General features: G+C 33.6%; 1 protein-coding gene across 7 annotated transcripts in view; it reads left to right on the top strand.

Moving 5' to 3' along the window:
- The window catches only part of LOC128992183 (dynamin), a 46,426-nt gene that overhangs the window by 2,734 nt on the left and 21,264 nt on the right, over positions 1–22,428 (top strand). For 4 of the 7 annotated variants that reach the window (XM_054415642.1, XM_054415636.1, XM_054415643.1 and 1 more), the window contains exons 2-11: positions 2,657–2,730; positions 3,254–3,403; positions 5,217–5,420; positions 7,383–7,575; positions 8,871–8,991; positions 9,375–9,463; positions 11,396–11,595; positions 12,181–12,326; positions 12,847–13,004; positions 18,933–18,959. In XM_054415642.1, coding sequence (XP_054271617.1) covers positions 2,657–2,730; positions 3,254–3,403; positions 5,217–5,420; positions 7,383–7,575; positions 8,871–8,991; positions 9,375–9,463; positions 11,396–11,595; positions 12,181–12,326; positions 12,847–13,004; positions 18,933–18,959 — 1,362 coding nt within the window. Of the gene's footprint in view, positions 1–2,656; positions 2,731–3,253; positions 3,404–4,055; positions 4,260–5,216; positions 5,421–7,382; positions 7,576–8,870; positions 8,992–9,374; positions 9,464–11,395; positions 11,596–12,180; positions 12,327–12,846; positions 13,005–18,932; positions 18,960–22,428 lie in introns of all 7 variants that reach the window. The other 3 variants (XM_054415637.1, XM_054415639.1, XM_054415640.1) reach the window with 3 other exon arrangements.

The following is a 22,428-nucleotide window of genomic DNA, read 5'->3' as shown; positions in this document are numbered from 1 at the left end:
AACTTAATTAGGCACCAGTAACTTATTGGATAACAATCTATTTAACCGATAGAGTTCTGTATCAGAGATCTGCCTTTGCAACTTGTGTACGTATGCAAAGGTAGCGTATTGCAAACAGGTAATTTAGGTAGGTCCAGCCTACTTAGTGCATAGCACAAGGTAACTCTGCACTTAAGATTTTTTTTAGACCTTATAACTTAGGCCTAGTTTGCATTAGGCAATCAGACTTTGAATGTAACTTACCTAATGTGCTTCCTTCAAAGAACTGCATTGTAGGCATTTGGTTTTAGTCGGTTTCATTTTAAAAGCATATTCGATCGCTGTCAATTTTCAATTTTTGTATAGACTCGACAGGCAACTTGGCTTTCGCAAGTCCCTGATAACACAATTCTTAGTGCAAAATAAATGGTACCGGTACGGTATCCCTCTTTTCTGTTACACCACTACTACTGTGTGCGCCTAACTTACAATTTTTTTTTTACCAAATAAACTTCTATGAGCTCTGGATGGATTCAATGCCATTAACTTAGTGCAGAGTAGGTTAACCACCTTTAAACATTTGAGGTTTTATTAACTTACAAATGAGGTTAAGTTTGTAGGCATTTAAATATTTTTTGAATTCATCATTTATATAATTGTAGGTTTGTATCAAGTGCCCTAGACAAATGAAAGGCTGGGCTATATGCAAGGAACAAACTGATATAAACTAGGCCTACTAACAAAATCCAATGAGTGCTTGAGAATGTTAACTTACAACTAGGCTAGCTTAATTGAAATTTACTAAATTTATATTGGTAATTTTCCATTGCATTAATTATTAAGTAAATTTCATCTTTGGGTTTGGTCTTAGATGTTTTACATTAGGCCTACAGATGTAGGCTAAGCTTAAGCATAACGATTTTTATAGGTATTTTAAAACTGTTAATTTCAACATTATCAACATTGTTGGGGGAGAAGAAAGCGATATATGGTACTTTATTGTAAAAAATATCTACCTATTAGGTCTATGACCAAATAAAACTGCGCTTATAAGCCTCATTGATAATGTAGAAGTTTCTGCAAATCATGAAATTTTCTGTTTTGTAGAAAAACTACTGTACCGGTACAGTGCCGTACACATAACTTAGAGTAAGATTACAAAGATTTCTAAAGGCAAAAGTTAACAGATTTTAACTAAGGAAATTGAACTGGGTAGACATCGTCCAGTAGGCTTACTTAGATTTGAATCTTCAATATAATATTACTTTTTATGGCCTCCTTGCACTAAGTTAGTTTAACAATGGTTAGAAACTACATCTAACTGTCCTTCATCATGGGCTTATATAAATTATACTATCTTAAGTAGGCCTAAGTTAAGTTATTCAATATAATCCAAGTAAAGTGTCTGGATGATTTCATGATCATGATTATTTGATATGGTACATTTTGAAAAAGATTTCAAACTATTTGTCGTTGTACGTACATATATTATTAAATAAAAATAAGCGGTAACAATTAATTAAGTTCCTGTAGTTGTCTATGATCACTTTCAACCGGTCAAGTAAGATCTGAAGTTTATTATCTTCGGTGATCTCACTTAGTGAGTGAGTCAATGCAGTCTCACATCATCAATGGAATATCTCAAATGTACAGTCACCTCCGGTTGTATGTAAATTTGACTTGATTGCTGCCAATCAATTTATGATTGAAGCTGAATGTTTTAGAACTTTAGTTAAGCATCAGAGAAAAAATCTCTAGGTAAATAATTACTTTGTCGGTTTACCTAGAGAGTGACAAGGATGTTGATGGGTTAGTGCAAAATGCAGTATAGCTCGCTACTTACTTCTCACAATTTTATAGCCTATGTTGCGGCTATTTCTTCCTGCACTTTGCACGCTGAGCACAGAAATGTCACCTGTTTTGTCGTATGCAGCAAAAAAAAGTTTAATTTTTGTAGGCCTAAATCAAAATTTACAAATTCATGCACAATTGAGTGGTGGTTTGTATGAGACTAACTTGTATGAGTAACAGTATGAAAAGAGCAAACAATTCACTTGTAATTTACAAAGATTCAACGTTTAAACAACACAAAAACTAGCAAGTTATTATTTACTGATGATTAACATAATCTTGAAGATAAAGAAGTGTGTTTTGACTCATGCAAATAAAGAAAGTACTTACTTGGACACTTGTCTTCTTTATCTTTGACCGTGGTTACGGATAGATAGTGTCAAATCTTATAATACTATACAATAAAACATATATTTACAACACATAAATAGGCCTACTAAGGCTGTGGCCGAAATTTCATCCCGGCATGAGAGGTTCCTCTACCAACTCTTGCACACTATAGAGGGGCCTTTGCAAGAGAGAATTGCTCACTGTCGCTTTAAAAGCTAGGTCTGGTGTAGGTTGTAAGAAAATCATGAATCAGTATACAGTAAAGTTGTATTAAGTGCTCGAGGCATGTTTAGGATGGGAATAAAGTAGTAGGCCTAATGTTAAATTTGGGAATAAAGTCAATTTATTTGTTTTTAAGTTACCTACCTACTTATTTTCTCTTAACATTTTTGTATCAATACTTTTTGCCCATATTTTCAATTCACCTATAGTCTACTGCGCAACTAACTTAAATTGTTGATGTTTTTGTATTTACAACATTTTTATTTTCTTACAGAGACTTTCTGCCTCGAGGTTCCGGTATTGTTACCCGAAGACCTCTTATTCTTCAGCTGATCAACAGCAGTATAGGTAAGACTGTATGTTGTGGTTAAACTTTTAGTGTACCGGTGGCTCAATTTGATGGAACAACAGTGGAGTTGTGACTCTTAGAGAAAATTACAAAATATTATTAGGCTATATTAAAATACGAGTTAGGCCTTTGCAGTACAAATGTGTCAAAAAATACCATTGGTATTGTGTACTGCTTTCTGTAGTACTAGAGCACTAGGCTATTGTCTATGAAAGATAGGGATTCAGCCTTTTGTTCAAATGTTGTTAATTTAACCGCCAAAACCATAATATTAATCACCAAATACACTCCATCCTATGTTCACTGTGCAGTCCAGAGTAAGCCACGTTTTTTTCAAAAGGAAGTTTTAGCAACTAGTAAACCAACCTAACTTGTAATAAGTCAACAGAATCAAAATATATATTAAAATATGGTAATGGTTAAATGAATGGTGTTTGCAGGGCTTACTAGAGTATTCAATATAGGTTAAGTTAGTATAAGTTGTTGTAATTGTTAATCACCGGGTGCTCGCTTTTTTTGCAGAATATGCAGAATTCCTGCACTGCAAGGGCAAGAAGTTCACAGACTTTGATGATGTGCGGAAGGAGATCGAGGCGGAGACGGATCGTGTGACAGGCTCCAATAAGGGCATCTCCAATATCCCAATCAACCTGCGGGTTTACTCGCCCAATGGTGAGCTAAAGTTACGGGTCCATGACTTGTGTTAGGAATACAAATTCAGTACATGCTGATTAAAAAAACTTATAACAACTGCTTATGTAGCCATCCACAAATTGATTTTATCAAACACAAAACATAACAAATGTCACTTGATGCGTAGAATAAATTTAAAACATTCATTGCAGGAAATAACAATCTCATATCAACAATATAAAACCGCCATGATTTGTAAGTATTAATGGACTCAACATGAGCTGAGGAAAGTCTTTCTTATTTACGTTTAAATTACTATGAGAAGGATCAAGTTGATTCTTGTCGTGAGAAGACATCTATTTGACACGTGCCAAACAAACCTAAGCCTCACCAAAGGGAGTATACCGTAGTTTTTCATAGGTTTGCTTGTCAGATAACTCCATTTAAATCAACAAGTAGTAGAATCCATAGTGGTTTTTGCCGTCAGTCGCATTACCGGTTGGAGTGTTGTCAGTCTCAACTTACCTTCTGAGGATGCCTATTCAAAGTAAGGGTGAAACTTTTTGACAGCAATCTCCAACAGACTAGCAGTTGATGTTGAAAACCCTGGATTCTAATTATATGTACAACAAAAGCCTAGGAATGAAGTTGTAACAGTGGAGAGTGTTGCATTGTTGATGTGGTGTGGCAGTGCTGAACATCACAATGATCGACTTGCCCGGCCTCACCAAGGTGCCCGTGGGCGACCAGCCTGTGGACATTGAGCAGCAGATCAAGGAAATGCTGTTCCAGTTCATCACCAAAGAGACTTGTCTCATTCTGGCTGTAACGCCTGCCAACACAGATCTTGCCACCTCCGACGCCCTGCAGATATCCAAGCAGGTCGACCCTGATGGTAAAACACAACAGACTAGCGTCTTCGTCGCCGCCTGCTCGATCGTTGTGCCTCTTTATATTTCTGTTGATATTTTTGTTTTGTTTTTTTGTGGAAAGTCAGGTCTGCTGCAAGCATTTTGAGCGTTGGAAGTTTATTGTTAGTATCATTGCAGACATTTTCTATAACCTTGGAGAAATATAGGAGTTTCACAATGTGGCAATCTGGAATCTGGCACTGTAAAAGATGGGAGAACACAAATCATAACAGAATTAGTTCACAAAATGGAGTTTTTGTTTCCCAACTCTACCCAGTTTGTATATTAATCTTACTTTCTAGCTTTAGCTCTGGAGTTTAGTAGGCATCCCATTCCCATGTAAAAGTTCTAGCCCGTTATAGAATGAAAATAAATGTAGCTGAATTAAACGACAAACACCTGTTGCCAATTACTTGATTAGGACTTGTGATTTCATACACACAAACGTTTCAACCAAGTCAAGATGACAGGATAACTTACTGAAAACTTTACCTTGGCTTCCTTTTTGATATAAATTAATATACCAGAAACTAAGAGAGAAAACTATGCGTTGCTCTTCTACAATTCACTTTTAAAATACAGAATTGAATACAGCTATTTTTAAAGATGGGGTGTCAACTCTAGTATTTAAATGTCAATGGTTCTACATCCCTTCCCATCTGAAGTAGGAGACAGGTTCCAGATCCCTTGTGAAACATCTCTTATACTAATCAATAATCAACAATGGAAAATGGCTGCTATAAGTTTTTAAACTGCAAACATCACAAAAACAACCATTTTAATGACTATATTACAATTTACTTGTAATATAAAAAAAAATCATTACATATTTTAGTTTACCCGAATTTTGTTTAATTCTTATTCTGCTTGAAGCCAGCACGTGACTTTCCACCTCATGGCTGTGTAAAGTAGTGTTTAGCCACTCTCCTGTTGTGTTGCAGTACTGAATCTGACCCTAGTAGATCTCCCTGGTATGACCAAAGTCCCTATAGGCGACCAGCCGCCAGACATTGAGCAACAAATACGTAGCATGATTATGCAGTTTGTAACTCGAGCAAACTGTCTGATCCTGGCTGTAACTCCGGCCAATACTGACCTGGCCAACAGCGACGCCCTCAAACTGGCCAAAGACGTCGACGGCCCAGGTTAGCCTACATTTTGGTTTGGTGGCGGGTGGTAAAAGTTGTGTGACTAATTGACAAAAGTTTCTAAATTCCAGTTTTCACTTTTCTAGGGTTAAGGGTGTTAACTAGAGCCCAAGGTTTTAAAGATATTCTCTAGCAGGCTGACCTAAATGCGACATAGATAAACAAAACTTGCCACTATATATAAAAGAATATTTTACTGTCACTGACAGTAATTTTAACTATGGAAGATTTAATTTCTTCTCCAAGTTTAATGGTATTAAATATGTTTCAATAGTAGTTGCCATTATCTCTATTGTTTTTCAAACTCAAATTTGTATAAGTTGAAAATGCAGTACTTTTGTATTATAGGCCACCCTTATACAGAGCGCTGCGGCGGTTATGTTAGGTTGCGTTATCGTACATTTTTATGACTCATCTGGCATCGTTCGATTCATAACGAAACGAGGAAAGTCCTACAAACTTATCTATGATAACCAAACCTTACATAACCGCTGCAGCGCGCTATAAAATAAGTGGCCACCATATAATACGAAAGTACCGAAAATGCTGCCAATGATAGTGAAATAATCTTATTTTTGTGCATAGTGTAGTTTTTTTAAAAAATTTTGTTGTGGCTGTTGGGTACAATTTTCCATTTAGGTAAGCCTGCTATACGGACAAAAATCCTTAAAAATTTTGGAGGTAAGGAAAACAGGAGAAGTTAATCAATCTGGTTGACACCACGTTATATATATTTTTAATTCTATTCTTATTCTGTAACCGAAGTCGTTTTGTAGAGTTGTGATCTATCAAAAATCTTAACCATTTTTCTGAGGAAAATTTGAAACGCTTCAAATAAATATTCCACAAGTATTTTAAAAAGTTTAAGGTTTTTTTTATCATCCCGTGGAATAATTTGCAAAAAAGTCCCATAGCAATTGGCATTAAATATCATAGTCTCAATTTATGTAAAATTAATTTTTTAAATGACTTTTTTAGATCCCTAAATTTGAATTTCCACAGCTCTAATTATTTCACTTTTAATATTGATAATTCTTGAAGTTCACCATATGTGATTTTGTAAGACCTATCACATTTTTTAAACGTAGGGTTACAGATAAAAATCATTAGACATATCGTGATTTGGTGAGGAATCTATAACTTGCCTTAATGGTAATTTCAACATACAGTTTTTATTTCTAACCAAGGATTTATGGAAGATTCTCTCAGAAAGCTGGTCTGTTTGGGCTTGGGTATTGTGAAATTTATCCTAAATCATTTTTCAAATGTTTCACAATATTTTGATCTGTTTATCTGCTACAGCTGTGTTACGGCTCGTAAGTCCAACATCCAGGGCACTTGAATCCTTAAAATGTAGTTTGCACTGCATGAATAGTTGTATGTTGTTTTAATTAGCTAATTGCTTGTAAATATGATATTGTAGTATTAATTTTTTGAAACAGTAATTGTTGTTTGGATTCATTATCAACTCAATTTTACTCTTACACTGATTTTATAGCTAAATTCTTTCCAATACTTCCAATAATGTTGGATTAATTAATTTTTTGTTTTTTATTTTTTTTTGTTGTTGTTGCCTTATAAGATTTCTAGTTCTCATTTTAATGTTAATTTTTGAATGTAACTGAATTCTCTTGTTTTTGTTCTAGTATCTTTCTGAAAAATTAATTTAATTTTAATTATGAAGCTTTGTTTGGGATAGGCCTATATTGATTTGCGAACTTAGCAAGAGTTGATAGTATTTAGTTACCCAATATTGGTTTGTTATTTTTAACATTAATATCAAACCAAATAACAGTGTTGCTTGAAACGTATTGTATACAGTAATAACTGAAATCTCATAAAAAATGACCAAGATACAACAAAATCTAACTTTAAAAAAGCAAATTTGAACATCAAAAGTGTTAAGGGAATGTTGCATATTTTTCCGAACTGTTCCGTACACAAGATGTGTTGTGGCAGGATTAAGGACGATAGGAGTCATTACCAAGCTGGATCTGATGGACGAAGGAACGGACGCTCGAGATATCCTGGAGAACAAACTGTTGCCGCTGCGGCGTGGCTATGTGGGCGTGGTCAACCGCAGTCAGAAGGACATCGATGGACGCAAGGACATCAAAGCGGCTCTCGCAGCAGAGCGCAAGTTTTTCCTAAGGTATTTAAGAATTTAAATTGTTTCGAGGTTAAGGCATTGGTCTAAGGAGTTTTATTTCTTTGTTTGACGTTGAATAAGCCTGCTAGGCTTTAGGCTGAGAGCATGGGAAATGGACATGTCTGACTTACTAAGTAGTGATGGTGTGACAAAGACTGTGTAATTAAATGGCATGGCCATGACATTTATTTGTGTTTAGATTTTTGCGTAATGTTTGCAGTAAGTATTTCCTGACTTTATTGTGATTAATTTCCACAATGTGCAAAATTGCATCGAACGCTTTAGCTCTACTACCACTTGTGGCGTATTTTGGCCTCATTTCGTGATTTGGTCATATGATTTACGAACATGGCCAAACCGTTTGTGTTGGAAACAACTGAACTCATTATCTAAACAGAGGAGACAATTTACCGCAACTCACAGGCCCAAAGAGCCAGCTTTGATGATTATTATTAATTGAAGCATTTTAACTAGTGAAACACCCTAATCTTTGGATATATGCAATAATTATTAATCAATGAACTGGACACAACGTGAACTAACATTTGAGCAAATAATGAAATGAAGAGCTGATGGAATAAATGAAATAAGTGATTTTGACAACATAATCTGAAAATAATTATTAATGGAATTAAGAATAACTATTGTGTAACACGGTACCTCCAAGGGGCCCCCATATCCCACGTATTCAGCAAGCCATCTTCCTTCTTCCACAGCAGAGACACGACAACCGGTGTTTCCGTCTTGCTCCCCTACTCTCGTCGGTGCGCATGCGCAACCATAATGTCTTAGGTTGTGTATCATGGCTTGAGCTCACATGAACGTGGCGGGACATTTAAATTATTGTGGACTGACCTCCACAACAAATAATTCTTTAATTCTAGACTCATAATATTTATGTACAGTAGACTCCCTCTTATCCGGACTCCTCGGGACCGAGGCCAGTCCGGATGACGGGATTTCCGGTTAAACCAACTGTAAACTGTGATATTCGACTTAAATTTAGGATAGCATATTGTATTTAGACACGTGATCACTGGTCTCAAATCTTTCCCACGAGAACAGTCATTTCAGTACTGCCCACTTCCTGCCGATCTAGTCCGGTTAAAACAATGTGCTGATACAAATTGTCCGGTTAAAGAGATGTCATTTCCGTCAAGTGTAGTCCGGTCAAAAGGTGTCCGGATAAGAGGGAGTCTACTGTATTATTAATTGCACGGCAAACCAAGATGTTAAACAATCCCAGTAGACTCCTTTTTGTTACATGTGTTATTTTTATGCAAGTTTCTGTTTTGCAGCCACCCTTCATACAGACACATGGCTGACAGATTGGGAACTCCGTACTTACAGAGGGTCCTCAACCAACAGCTGACCAACCACATCCGAGACACACTGCCTGGTCTCAGGGACAAGCTGCAGGTATACAAATGTGACGAACTTAAATAATAAATTACTACATTAAGTAGGCCTACATTTAATCCTTTGTTTGTGAAACCAATATAAGTTTTTTTTATTGTTTTACTGATTTTTTTATAAATAATTATCAATTTTAGACTTTGTGGATTTTTAATGGTTGTTGAAGGAGATTTTTAATACTTTGCGGCGTTGGAGGTATTCACACACACCGATAACAACGTCACTTCTTAGTCTTTATCTTACCTATCGAACTTCGTGGATCCTCAGATATGCAGCCTAGCCACTGAGGATGCCGTTGTAATTTACTAAAAAAGTTCATTTCTTAGTATTTTTAAGTTGCTCAGTTAGTGTTTTCTGTTTAGTAACAAATGGATATATTTTTCCAGAAACAATATCTGGCCCTGGAGAAAGATGTAGACCAGTTTAAACATTTTAGGCCAGACGATCCTTCTATCAAAACCAAGGCAATGCTACAGTAAGTACTTTAACTAAATAAATACTTCCGTATTACCTAACTGTCTTTTACAAAACTGGAAGAATTAGAAATAGCTTTTTATTTAAAAACAACATGTTATTTCTTTAATTTCATCCATGCCCCCGTGGGGATTTACGGATGCAATTGCATGTGTGAGCAATTTCTACACAACTTGTTTTCTATTATTGTTATTCATTTTAGACTAATTATTTAATTTTTTAATTTTAGCAAAACACTGTATTTTCATTGTAACTGGACAGTGTATGATTGTTAATTATAACTTACCTATGTGGCCACTTAAACCTCAGTAGGTTTTAATTATGACAATTTTAAAATCTTAATTCAATGAATCAGTGGCTCAATCAGTTAGCGTAATGCTTTACTTGATACATTCCATGCACTGGCCTTTAAGGCCCATGTGGACAGGCTAATGCAAGGTTTAAAGACCCTTCTACACAAAGAAATTAAAAATGTCATTCCAGTTTTTTGTGGACCATTATGTTTAGGTTAGGCTAATTAATTTTTTTGTTGTTAATTCAAACATAGCTATTGTTATATTTCATAGGATGGTAGATTAATTTACTATACGTTTACATTCTGCTTCATTTATTGATACAGAGTGCAGAAAATGGGTATAGAGAAGCATCTGAACTTGTTTTGGTATGTCCAATGTTGAGCAGAGAAAACTAACATTGTCCCGTAACCAGCTAGGTTCAAATTTTCAAGTTTGGCCAATTGTTTTAATCCAGGTTGTCTAATTGTAATAAAGTCACAGAAATCACTTATTTTCCCATGGGATTACAGAAATAGTAGGCCTAATTGATTCAATTTAATTTAAAATCATAGATTCATATACCATTCAACTGGTAGTCATCATTTTAAAATTAAAATGCCAATATAATTTATTAGTCCACTGTAATGACGTTTGGGAATTTTATTTTTGTGCATGAACTAAAAAACATGACATTCAAAATTTTTCTTTGAAAAAGATCAAACTAGTCCAGTAAAAATTTAACTGCTTAACAACCCAAGAAAGCTGTTTCTTTTAAAATAATTTGGTTTTCCTAACAGTGTTTCTTAAGTTTGCTTGTATTTGTTTTTAATTAAAAACTTCTATTGGACATTTTGTTGCATAAAGAGATATAAAGCCTTAGAAAATGTGGTTTTGTTTGAATACTATTTTAGTGATGAATTGCTTTATTCTGAATCTAATTAATTGTGAATCATGTAATTGAATCAGTTTTGGTTGTTATTCGAAAGTAGATATTTATTTTTATTATAATTTTGTTTCAAAATTCAGCAACTGTGCAGCCTAAACAAGTCCTTAAATTTTCATTTTTTTAAGTAAAATTTAAGTCAATCTTCTTAAAAGACATCTTCTCTGAAATATTATTCTCATCCTTATTTACTTTATTTTGATTCAATATAAAACATATAATGGATTTTCTAAAGTGTTTACCCCAAAATTGCAATTATCTTATTATTATCTCCTGTGATTGTGACAACCCTACTGTCTACCCTACTGTGTTAATGTTCATGACTCTGTTACATTTTTTATTTTATAGTTTTCTTTGACAATGTCTATTGCACAACTGTGTCTAATGACAATAAAGGATTCTTATTCTTATTCAACAACCATCTCAAAATCATGGCGACATAATGATCATTTCCCCCAATTTCAGTAACATTGATTTCTGTCCCAATAATTTTCTTAAAGGCCACAAACAAATTAAAATAAAAATAAATCTCAGATCGAGGATTAAAAAATTCAGATTTGACTAACCCCCAGATTGTGGTTGACTGGCAAATAGCAAGTGTAACTAAATATTAAATTTTACATTTGATTCTCGAATCCAGTAGATTCATCGAATCTCGAATTCGTTAGGTGCCGCTTTAACAAAGATCTGCTAAAATTGAACTGAATGTTGACAGGATGATTCAACAGCTGCAGTCAGACTTTGAGAGAACCATAGAAGGATCAGGGTCAGCACAAATCAACACTATGGAACTGTCCGGGGGGGCCAAGATCAATCGGTTGTTCCACGAACGATTCCCGTTTGAACTGGTGAAAATGGAATTTGACGAGAAGGAGCTGCGACGAGAAATAGCTTTTGCCATTAGAAATATTCACGGTGAGTTAAACTAGTAGATATTTTGGTGATTGTTTACAGATATTAATCCTCAGCACCAATATTAATCATGCACTTGTAAGTAAATTTGAATTGTAAAAAGCTGTAAAAATCCCCATTATAATCCTTAGTTACCAAGTATTACCTACTATTTCTAGTTTGTCAGTCCAGAAACTTCATTTTTGACACATAACCGCTGATTATGCTTCTATTTAATCCTTCTTAGATACATTTACAGCAAGAACCTTTGCTGGGAGTGTGGGGAGGAAGCTAAAACTTTCTTTACCAATATTAAAGTTGAATAACCGATCAAGAGGAAAACACAAATCAGGAGATTACATAGTTGAATAAAAAGTGCTCGCATCTTTTAATCATAGACAACGTGTTGTGATAGCAAAGTTCATGTTATTGCATTTGTGTATTGCGTAGCTTTATTGGCTGTGATGACTATTAAAACCACCAACATTTATTGCGATATGGACAAAGGTAAAAAGCACTCAACTAGACAGCTGTGTATAAGAGGGTTTTGCATTCACCTCAAGTTTTCAAAATCTCTTGGTGTTATTACAATTAATCTGTCTTTTTTAGGTATCAGAGTCGGTCTTTTCACTCCGGACATGGCTTTTGAAGCAATAGTCAAAAAGCAGATCAATAGGCTCAAAGAACCCTGCTTAAAATGTGTAGATCTAGTGGTTTTAGAATTGTCAAACGTTGTTCGGATATGTACAGAAAAAGTAAGTATACAGTTTACTTATTTAAAACTACTACAACTTTTTAAAGTAGGGGCCTTAAATATTTGACTTCAGGAGAAATTGAAAAAACGTAAATCTGAAAAGTTTTGTGCCTGCCTCACTATGAACAGTTTTATATTTTGCTTCTCAGACAATTTTTTACCTGTGATTCAGAAGTTGAGTCCTAGGCGTTGGTTTGTTCCTGTCAATCTTTATTGTTTTGAGTTATTATATTCTCAATAAAAAATTTTGATAAGTTTATCATTTTATTTTATAATAATAATACCGTATCACATTTGTGGTGTTAGAAATTAAGATTTTTTTTTGTTCTAGTCGATATTACTTACTTTGAGATGCTAAGTTCTCACTTTACCTCTCCTTGTTTTATAAGGACTTGATGAAAATCATGGTAGAAGAAGTCAGAACTAAACCAATGAATGAATCTCTGGTGTTCAAAATATCAATTCAAGATTTGTGACTGAGGTTATCTTTACCGCTTCTCACGTATCTTCTGTGTGTGTAGATGAATCGATATCCACGTTTGCGTGAGGAGGCGGAGAGGATCATCACAACGTACATTCGTCAGCGAGAGCAGATGTGCAAAGAGCAGCTGGCCATGTTGGTGGACTGTGAGCTGGCGTATATGAACACCAACCACGAGGACTTCATCGGTTTTGCCAAGTCAGTAACTTTACACTTCCACACAGGTTGTGGCAAACCAATACAAAACTGTGCAGAAAACATTTGTGTCTTCGATAAAAGCTCTGGAAAATACCATGCAAATTCTACACAGTGATGCTCTACGTAAAAAATGCTATCAAATTGGATACAAAATCTTTGGCATCGTCCAGAAAATTACACTGGAAAATGCAAATCTATAAATTCCTTGAGTTTTTCTGTAGTTTAATGTTCCCTTCCTTAGTTTTTTATGCATGGTTTTGTTTTTAATTTTTTAGTTTTAAATACTAGGTTGGGTGTAGATTTTTGCCTTTTATTGCCTAACCTACTTGGGCTGTGCCCTTATAGTTTGAAAATAACACTCCGTAGAAAGAGTACTTTCAAAACAACACATCACTATTTATTTACCAACAGCTCCTATAGATTTTTTTTTTGCATTATTAATAGTTATTATAGTTGTATTTCAGTTTGAGTTTTGGTGCTCCATTTTGAAGAATAAGAGTTAGTGTTGAATGAAGAACATTCTTTTCAGAACTTGAAGAAACTGTTTTCAAAATATTTTTTTCAAAATTCAGTAAAAAAAATGTAGTGGCTATAAAAAAAGGTTGTTGTGACTTAGGTACGTCTTAAAGAGAATAAGAATTGTCTTCAAATTATGTGTATGCCACTACGTATTTAGTATACATGTTAACTTTTAAAATATTATAACTTAACTTCACTACTGTTATCATACATCAGTATACAAAATAATTTCCATTGAATATTCAATGAAGACAAAATATGTAAACTTAAATTTCAATAACTAATTTCCTCTTTTTTCTTAATTAACAATGATTATTTTTTTATAGTCTAATTACAGCTATCTTATTACTTTTTTATTTATAAGTTTTAATTATGTCTTATTTACATTTGATCATTTTATTGTGTGCATCTGTGGTGCCTGTAACATTTATTTCACTTAGAGTTTTTTTTAAACATAAAATAAAAAATCTGGTATGCTTTTTCTTTTTACACAATGACACAATATATTTTTAACCACACCATTCATTGACAAGCAAGTGTTTAAATTCACAACTAAGGTTATACATGCATGAATTTCACAAAACACTTGTATTACTCTTATCTAAAAAAATATTTGAAACAATTAATTATGAGCCTTAAACATTTTTGATAGGGTAGAGGAGTGCAACCCTACAATTTTTCAAGCCAAGCCCTAGTCAAGCCTTTGGAAAAACGCAAGCCTCAAACTTTTTTCGAACCAAGCATTTTTATAATACAAGTTTGCCGACATTTGACGTAATGTCGTATAATATGTATTCATTCGTCAGAAATATTTGCAATATGCTATCTAATGTTGTAATGTATTCAGACAGTTAATATTAAATTTAGTAGGCCTAATGATCAATTTATTGTAATGTGCATTATTACAATGTCATGATGTAATCAAGGTAATATCGTCATACATAATTTCCTGTGGTAGTTTGGATATAATAACTGTCTCCTGTGTTTGCTGAAACATACTATTATTTATCCCAGCGTTCACGGAAACATCATCATCATCCTCTTTCCCAATTGCAGGCAAATACCTGAACATCTTCCACGGCTATGTAGAAATCACAAGTCTCCTGCAATTGCAGATAAAAATATTCAATATCTCCCACAGAAACATGACTTCACTTTCCCAATCAAATCCTGGACAGATCCTGCAGTCATGAAAAAAATCATTGTCTCATGCAATCAGAAAAACTCTTGTAGTCACAGCAAAATAGTGAATTTTGCACAGATGCATTCTGGGACCGCAATAAGCTTGGCTCGAGCTAAATTTGCTGACTTTCCGTTTTATTTCTCCAGCTTGAAGGCCTGGCTCAGCTTTAAAATAGAGCTGCTCGCACATCTCTACTTAAACGCCAACCTTAAGAATGAAACTTACACTTAACTTTTAGTTATACCTATTTGTATATAAACATAAAACAAAAACAGCCAGAGGTAGCAGGATTAGTCTAAGGATAGTTTTCTTCTTTATGAAATAATTTTATATGATCCACATTTCCCATGACATGATCAAACACAGCTTATCCAGACATAGTTAGTTAGGGTTTTACTGCAAATCACTAAAATGCAATCAGTCTCGTCTTGGCTTTTTTGTCACTTCTGCTATTTCCACTAATGTTTTGTTTTTCAAATTAAATGAGAAATACCTCAATTAAAGAAGCACAAAGGGCTGGCAAGAGCTGTTTTTCTATCACAGACATAAAAATAAATAATTCACCTAGGCTAAATAAATTAAATTAAATTTGTTTTTATAAAATCTAGTAAAGTTAAAATAATTGGGCTAACCTTTAGTAACAATATGCACACAAACCACATAAAATCTAAATCTGTCACATCAACAGTATAGAAGCACCCATGCTTGTTCCTAAAAAATCTTCATCCCAAACAAACCTAGCATGTTAGTTTTGTTTTCCCCTTGTCATAAATCTAAAGTAGACCAGGGCTGAATCAATTTGATGCTTGAACTTTGTGACAAAAGCTTCAAAACAAAACAAAAAGTTTGACACTAAACTCATTTTGACCAGTGAAACTTTGCAGTCTTTCTGGGGGCCCACTCTGTATGAAAGTAGATTGATTTGGTTTTTAATCCACACCATTATTCACATAAAAACCGTCACCAACCAGGTTGTAATCTTAAACTGTACCGAAATCAGTCTATAACTTTGCCTTCGGAGCTTTTGGTGGATCTTAGTAAATTAAATATTGGTATCTTTGAAAAAAGGAGAAAACCACACTTGTTAGGTACATTTTTTTCTCATGATTTCTCTAATTCTACCTATTTTATACCTTCGACATTTGACGCAAATAATGAACAGACATTTTGTAAAATATTAATATTTTTCCAGCGTAAAGTAGTTTCAAATGACTAACTGTACAACCTTGTTGCACCGGTAAAGCTATTGTTACAAAGTTCAACGCCTGTTGCCGCTAAAAAAATTCTATTTGAAAGCTTTTAATCATAAACTTAAAGTATTTTCCTCTATTGTTATGCATCACACAATGCTAAGAGATATAGGATCTTTAGCCGATCACTGCACGGGTATCATTCACAGAGCAAGTTTGGGAAAGGGTGCTTGAGCATGCCTCTCAACTGTTCAAGAATGTTACCAAAATTCCAGACATATATTTCTGTACAGAATTTGTTTTGGTTTGTTACAGTAATTCAACAATCGTAAGGTTCTCTAAAAGGCACAATTTTTTTCATTCACACAGAAGCTCGAGTTGGTATGTAAATACAATCTGGTGTATATCATTGAGAAGTGTAATTTGTTCTAAAGTTTAAGGACTCTGAGAGTTTTACTCTATTTACAGTTTAAATTTGTAATGTATAGATTGGTCATTCTTGCCCAATATGTAAGATATGTTCTGTATTTTGAATTTTGGTCCTTCCTCAGATCCGCCTTTGACTTATAAATGTGTAAAAGAAGAGAAGAAGGATTATAAACTTAAAGACTAAACCCTACTTACATAGTATTTGTAGCCTACAGGTACATTCAAAGTAGACATCATTTATACATTATGTACAGATGAGATAAAACATCATGTAAATCGGTGTAGATTCTTAAACCTCATAAGGGCATTTCAAAGTTTATAAGTGCAGTTAGATGCTAAATAATATTTAATCTTTTTAATAACTTTTAAATTAAGGTTTTAAAAAAACAAAGAACACAAATATTTTATTTAATCGTATACTTTTAGCGAATTTCCCATATAGGGAATAAGCTATTACCGTAGTACTCATGGTAAGACCTGGACCCGGAACCGATTTTTTTTTTCGTTTTGAGGTCCCTAGAGGCCAAAAACACCATCCGTTCAAATTCATATATATATATATATTTATATATATATGTGTCCGTTAGCGCGATAACTCGAGCAAAAATGATCCGATTTTGATGAAATTTGGTACAAACGTGTAAACCTACGTTTGTTCGAACGAGTTCGCGAACCAGCATGATCGGACCATGGGAACAGGGGTTTATGGGGGCTTTTATGGGGTAAAAATGGGTTTTCCCTATTTTTGACCCAAAAAACATAAAATTTTGAAATTTCTTTCCAAACTATTTTGTAGAGCTTAAAAAAACAAATAATTTAGTATATTGAAGCGTTATAATGCGCCTAATGGTTACGGAGAAAATTCCAAAAAATTGTTAATTTAAAATTCCCATGTTATTCTTATGGAGAATAAGTAAACCGTTGTAGTGTGCTTGTTTATTAACATATTTTGCCCAAATTTGGAAAATGTTTTTATTTCTTACCAACTATTAACATTTTAGGCCTACATAAAAAAAAATTTTACCCTCCCTGTTGCAGCAAACCTAAGTATGTGTTAAACTGATTCTATTTAAATAGGGAATAAATGTGATATTTTTAAGGAGACATTTTAGTCTAAATCCAATCAGGCAAATGGAAATTCGCTTAGTCTGCAGGTTTGCTGCGGCGGGGGTATTTTCTTTTAACGATATTGTCATTTTCTAACAATCTGATTTTAGGTCCTCAAGAATTCATTGTCCTCATGATAGTACTTAATGAACATTGATTGTGTTTGAGACTAAACAACAATAGATAGAATACTTCTATTTTTAAACACAATATAGTGAGCTTTTGCGTTTTTCCTGTCTTCTATAGCCTAGGGTTATTTCTTGCTAATTTATACAATAAACCTAAAATTGGGTTGAAGTATGGGATGCAGCTTTTCCATTTACAAAATCTATTGTTAGACATTTTGTCACATATCTGATGTTATTTTTATAATTTTATATTTTACAATTTCAATAACGGGAGTGTATTTTTTAAACTCTTGTTGTATGTATGTCCCAAAGACTTTTTAACAGTTTAATTTTTAACATTAAAAAATAATAAATATCATTGTCAACTCCTGGAGGTTTTAGACTTTGCTGGATATGGTTTGTTTGAAGTTTTCTGTATTTGAAAATTGAATTTGTGAAAAAAGGTATTTAATAATGAAATACACAAACCCTACAGCAGTTGATTTAGGCCAGTTGTTTGACAACTGAATATAAAGCTATTTAAATCTCAAATTATATTTAAAGATTGGTATTTACTTATCTGATTGCTTTGATCAATAGTATTTCTTGTCCAATTTTATGTATTGGTTTAAGAAATTGGTAATACATATTGAAACTATCACTAATTCTTGGGTAAATACATTGCTTTATATATTAATGTCTTAATAACAACCAATGCCTGAGAAAAAATTGTTTATATAAAATGTGACAATTTGTTATTTTTGTGTTTTGAATGATTCAATGTAGGCCTACCCAAGAATTAATGAAAGTTTGATGATGTTAAACTTTTTTCATTAATTTAGATCAATGAAATTTTCATTGGAGGTTTCATTGGAACCAAGCAAAGAATGAACAATTATTGTTCTTTTACATAGGAGTAAATAAATACCCTATAAAACAAGCAAGGACTGCTTTACAATTGCAGTCTCAATACTACTAAACTATTTCAATAGCACCTCCTCGTTAACTGGATATTTTCTTTTTTTTTGTTGGAAGTTTTTCTGTTTAATTTCTGCCCCTGCATTTTCATTTTATCTCTATATCAAATTTCTACACAATTCATCTCAATTTTTATTTTTCAATTTTCTGTTTTGCCTACCTTTGGATGTTTTTATGTTCTTTTGTTGGTTTCTTCTTCATATTTTGTTTCTCATTCCCCAAACTAACATTGTTTACCAAGGTCAGGGAGCTGAATTGGAGAGATTTGCCATGCTTGTAAATTGTATTTCTCAATCCGATAGGCTTTGGTCTAACCAACCGAAGCAGCTTTTGATTGATTTCCCCAAATATGGCGACCAATAGTGGCACACGTCGGCCGAAGCGGACTGTAAATTAACCATACATCTGTTTGCAGGGTCGCTGATCCTTTCGGCCAAAATAGGTAAGCCAGGAGTTGCACTAACGTACTAATGATTATTGAATGCTTAATTCCTCCGTGTTTTGTGCCACTCGCCACTCCTTTATCAAACGTACACTGTACTTGTCTATTACAGCTCCTTAAGTAACGGACCTAAGGTACGTACACACATTCCAGCCATTTTATCCTTTTAACGTTCTTTTTGTTTACATTTTTCATTTTATTTAACAAGCCGGTCATTTCAGTTGCATAGGAATGTTGTGATTCTAAATCCTAGGTGTTGGAATTTGATGGCAAAATGATAGGTTCTCAATTTTAAACTAATCGATTTAGTAGTTCTACAAGCTAATATGGCAATTTACACAGACATTTAACTCAAATAAAATATAAACAATCAAATCTACAAGATGTTCATTGTTTAAGTGTTATTATTATCTTCATAAGTATTAAATATGAATGGTATTCATACTTTTTTTTTAAAGGAGGATTGGAAAAAAATCGAAGTAGATGCACAAGTTAGTGATTTATCTGGTTGGTGTCTTAGATGAGTACGGTACTTCCCTCTGTTTCTTTCTCCTAGTCTCGAGTCTATGGGGTAGTGTTGTCCTCTTGATGTCTTAGTAACTCAATCTTACTGTTAATTCTTCTTGTAATGTTATACTGGGATAATAGGTATAGTTGTCTTTTGAACTGTTTTATATTAGCATTAAACATTGTCCATTCATCATGAAAATATAAGTGTGGGTCGTTAAATAATTGTTGGACATTTAATAAAATTAACTGTGCATGATGTTAAAATGTATACTTATTCAGGGTCAAATTATTTACTGTCTGTATTAAATAAACAGGTGTAGTGTAGATTAATAAACACTCAGGCTTTAGGGCACAAAAATTGACTCTCAAGAAAGTTATTAGTCCTTTAGGATGAAAGTTATGATGTCTTCTTATCAAATTGTACCCATTATATATGCAATTTCAGAAGTGCCCCCCCCCCCATTTCATACTGCCTCTTCACACCCTTCTAACTTTGCCCCCTTCCCACACAGAAACCAATATTTAAAAAAATTACTTAAGTAACAAAAAATACAGCTGTCATGCAAAATGTTCCTACACAAAATTATTGGGGCCATGAAGTATTCACAATGTTTGGTAATTTTGGAGTTAACAAAATTATATGCTTATTAAAGAAAATTAATTGGGAAGGGTCTCTCCACCCAAACCAATAATGATGAAATATTCCACAGAGAAACGCAAGACCTGGTAGCCGCTTAGGGACAGAGAAAATAGAATTATATTTCTCTGTGTGTCTTCTCTGAGATTGCGGTCAATCACCAGCATCATAATGTTGTCATGACAATAATTCCTGATCAAGGCCCTATTTAGATCATCTCCCGCTATCGTGTCAAAAGTTCATCATCTCCTGTGATTGAGACAAAATTGGCAACATCTCTCACTTCCATTACTGTTAAGACATCACCGTCTCCTGTGTTTGTGGCAATATCTTAACGATCCCTTGGTCGTGAAGACATAATCACCGCTTCTAGTGATCGCGGCAATATCTCTATCATCACCGCCTCCCTGATCGCGGCAATATCTCTATCATCACCGCCTCCCTGATTGTGGCAATATCTCTATCATCATCACCTCCCGTGGTTGCGGTAATATCTCAAAATTAATCCCGGTCATGAAGACATCATCACTGTCTCTTGTGATCATAGCAATATCTATCATCATCGCTTCTCATGATTGCTACAGAATTAAGAGCGTCCGTTGTGATTGCGAAGACAATGAACAAATGTTAACAATTATGAATAAAAAATATATAATAACAATAAGTGTTGATAGAATGTATTAATCATAACAAAACCACTTATTAGAACTTTAAATCATCAATGGCAAAAAAATCCTTTGGTGCAAGTGCGCCACTGTCCCACCCTTTGGACACCCCTATGCAATAATAAACTGTTATCTTAGAGTTATTTTAGTGACCAACTCTATTTATATAGTTTATTCCTTCCTTTTACGCAACTAAATACGTAATTTTACATTACAGCAAAATGTTATGTAAAGTTTTTATTTTAATTGAGTGCAACTTTCAAACAAATATCCGGGTTAAAATAATTGCCAATAGAAAACCTTGAGGGTGAATAAATGCATGTTAAAAACAGCATCAATTGTATGGCTTCATTACAGTTTTTTTATTTGTTCTCTGTTTCTATTTTCTTTCAATATTTGATATCTCTTTGTACATACTATACTAATATATTTTATCAGATAGTGAAAGTTGTTTAATAAGTAAAAACCTGTGGAAAGGTTTGTTGTTTTTACTCTTTAAAGTGATATGTTAACAATCCTCACTTATTTGAATTGCAAAATTTAATGTATTCACAGATAAGAATTGTTATACTTATTTGGTTAGTTTGAAATACCTTAGTATGCTTATAGTTGAACTGAACACGCAGTCATGTAGTGTTTAATAAATTTCAACCATAATATTGATGTATGGGCTTCTGTCATGATTAAAATAGATATTAGTTATTTTACTGCCTTAAACAATCTATTAAGACCCTGTTTTGTTGATAATTACATTTCTTTGAAATTGATTCTGTTAAGTATTTGAAACCATGCGAATGAAGCTATTTCCGCCACATTATGAGTCAATTTCATAATGTTTAAGTCACATAATGTCTAATAACTTTGTTGTTGGAAATTGTTTTGCAAATCAAGCTGGTGTCAATTGGTCTATTTTTTCTGGCCAAAACTGAATTAAGGACTCTCAAAATGTCCACGTCTTTTGTTTCCAACTATATACCAAATAACACAAATTAAAAAATACCCCAAAGAGTCAAATTCATAGTAGAAAACCCAATCATCAGTTTTATAAAATTGCAATATTTTCAAAGGACAAGCGTAGCTAAAATATTTACTAGATGTGCATTGTGCAAAGATACGATTTCAAGACAAGTCCAGAGTAAACATTTCTTAACCGTAGAATTCTGCCTTTGAATAATGATTTAACTAAACTTCATATCCATTATTCACGAGTCACTAAATAATACATGTTGAATGTCTACGGTATAATATGTTAAGGGAATTTCCTTAAATGCTTGTTTTGGACAATAATACGCAGTTTTCTTTGAGATTATTTAATTTATTTTTGTTTTACAGGCTGTACTGTTGAACAGAATTAGACTTCCTAATTGTTTTGGACATTGTTACACTTTTCTAAAATTGGGTTTAAACATTATGAAGCTAGTTTGATGGTATCAGGCATTATGTGACTTGCACATTTCAAAACAGTTTCTTTCCAATTGTGTTGAGGTTATGAGGATTGCTAGATTATGATTTCAAATGAAATGCATTAATTTCATTTTATGTGTTGCTACATCATTTTCACCAGACTACAGTTAGGTTGTTCAAGTCGAGTAACACACCTGATTAGACGATTAAAGATTACACACATTTTCCACAAATTAATTTGATTGAATAGTCT

Source organism: Macrosteles quadrilineatus, unplaced genomic scaffold, assembly GCF_028750875.1.
Source record: "Macrosteles quadrilineatus isolate MER2022 unplaced genomic scaffold, UCM_ALF_1.0 Scaffold_4__1_contigs__length_99947679, whole genome shotgun sequence".
Taxonomy (NCBI): domain Eukaryota; kingdom Metazoa; phylum Arthropoda; class Insecta; order Hemiptera; family Cicadellidae; genus Macrosteles; species Macrosteles quadrilineatus.
This window is presented reverse-complemented; position numbering and strand designations above follow the sequence as displayed.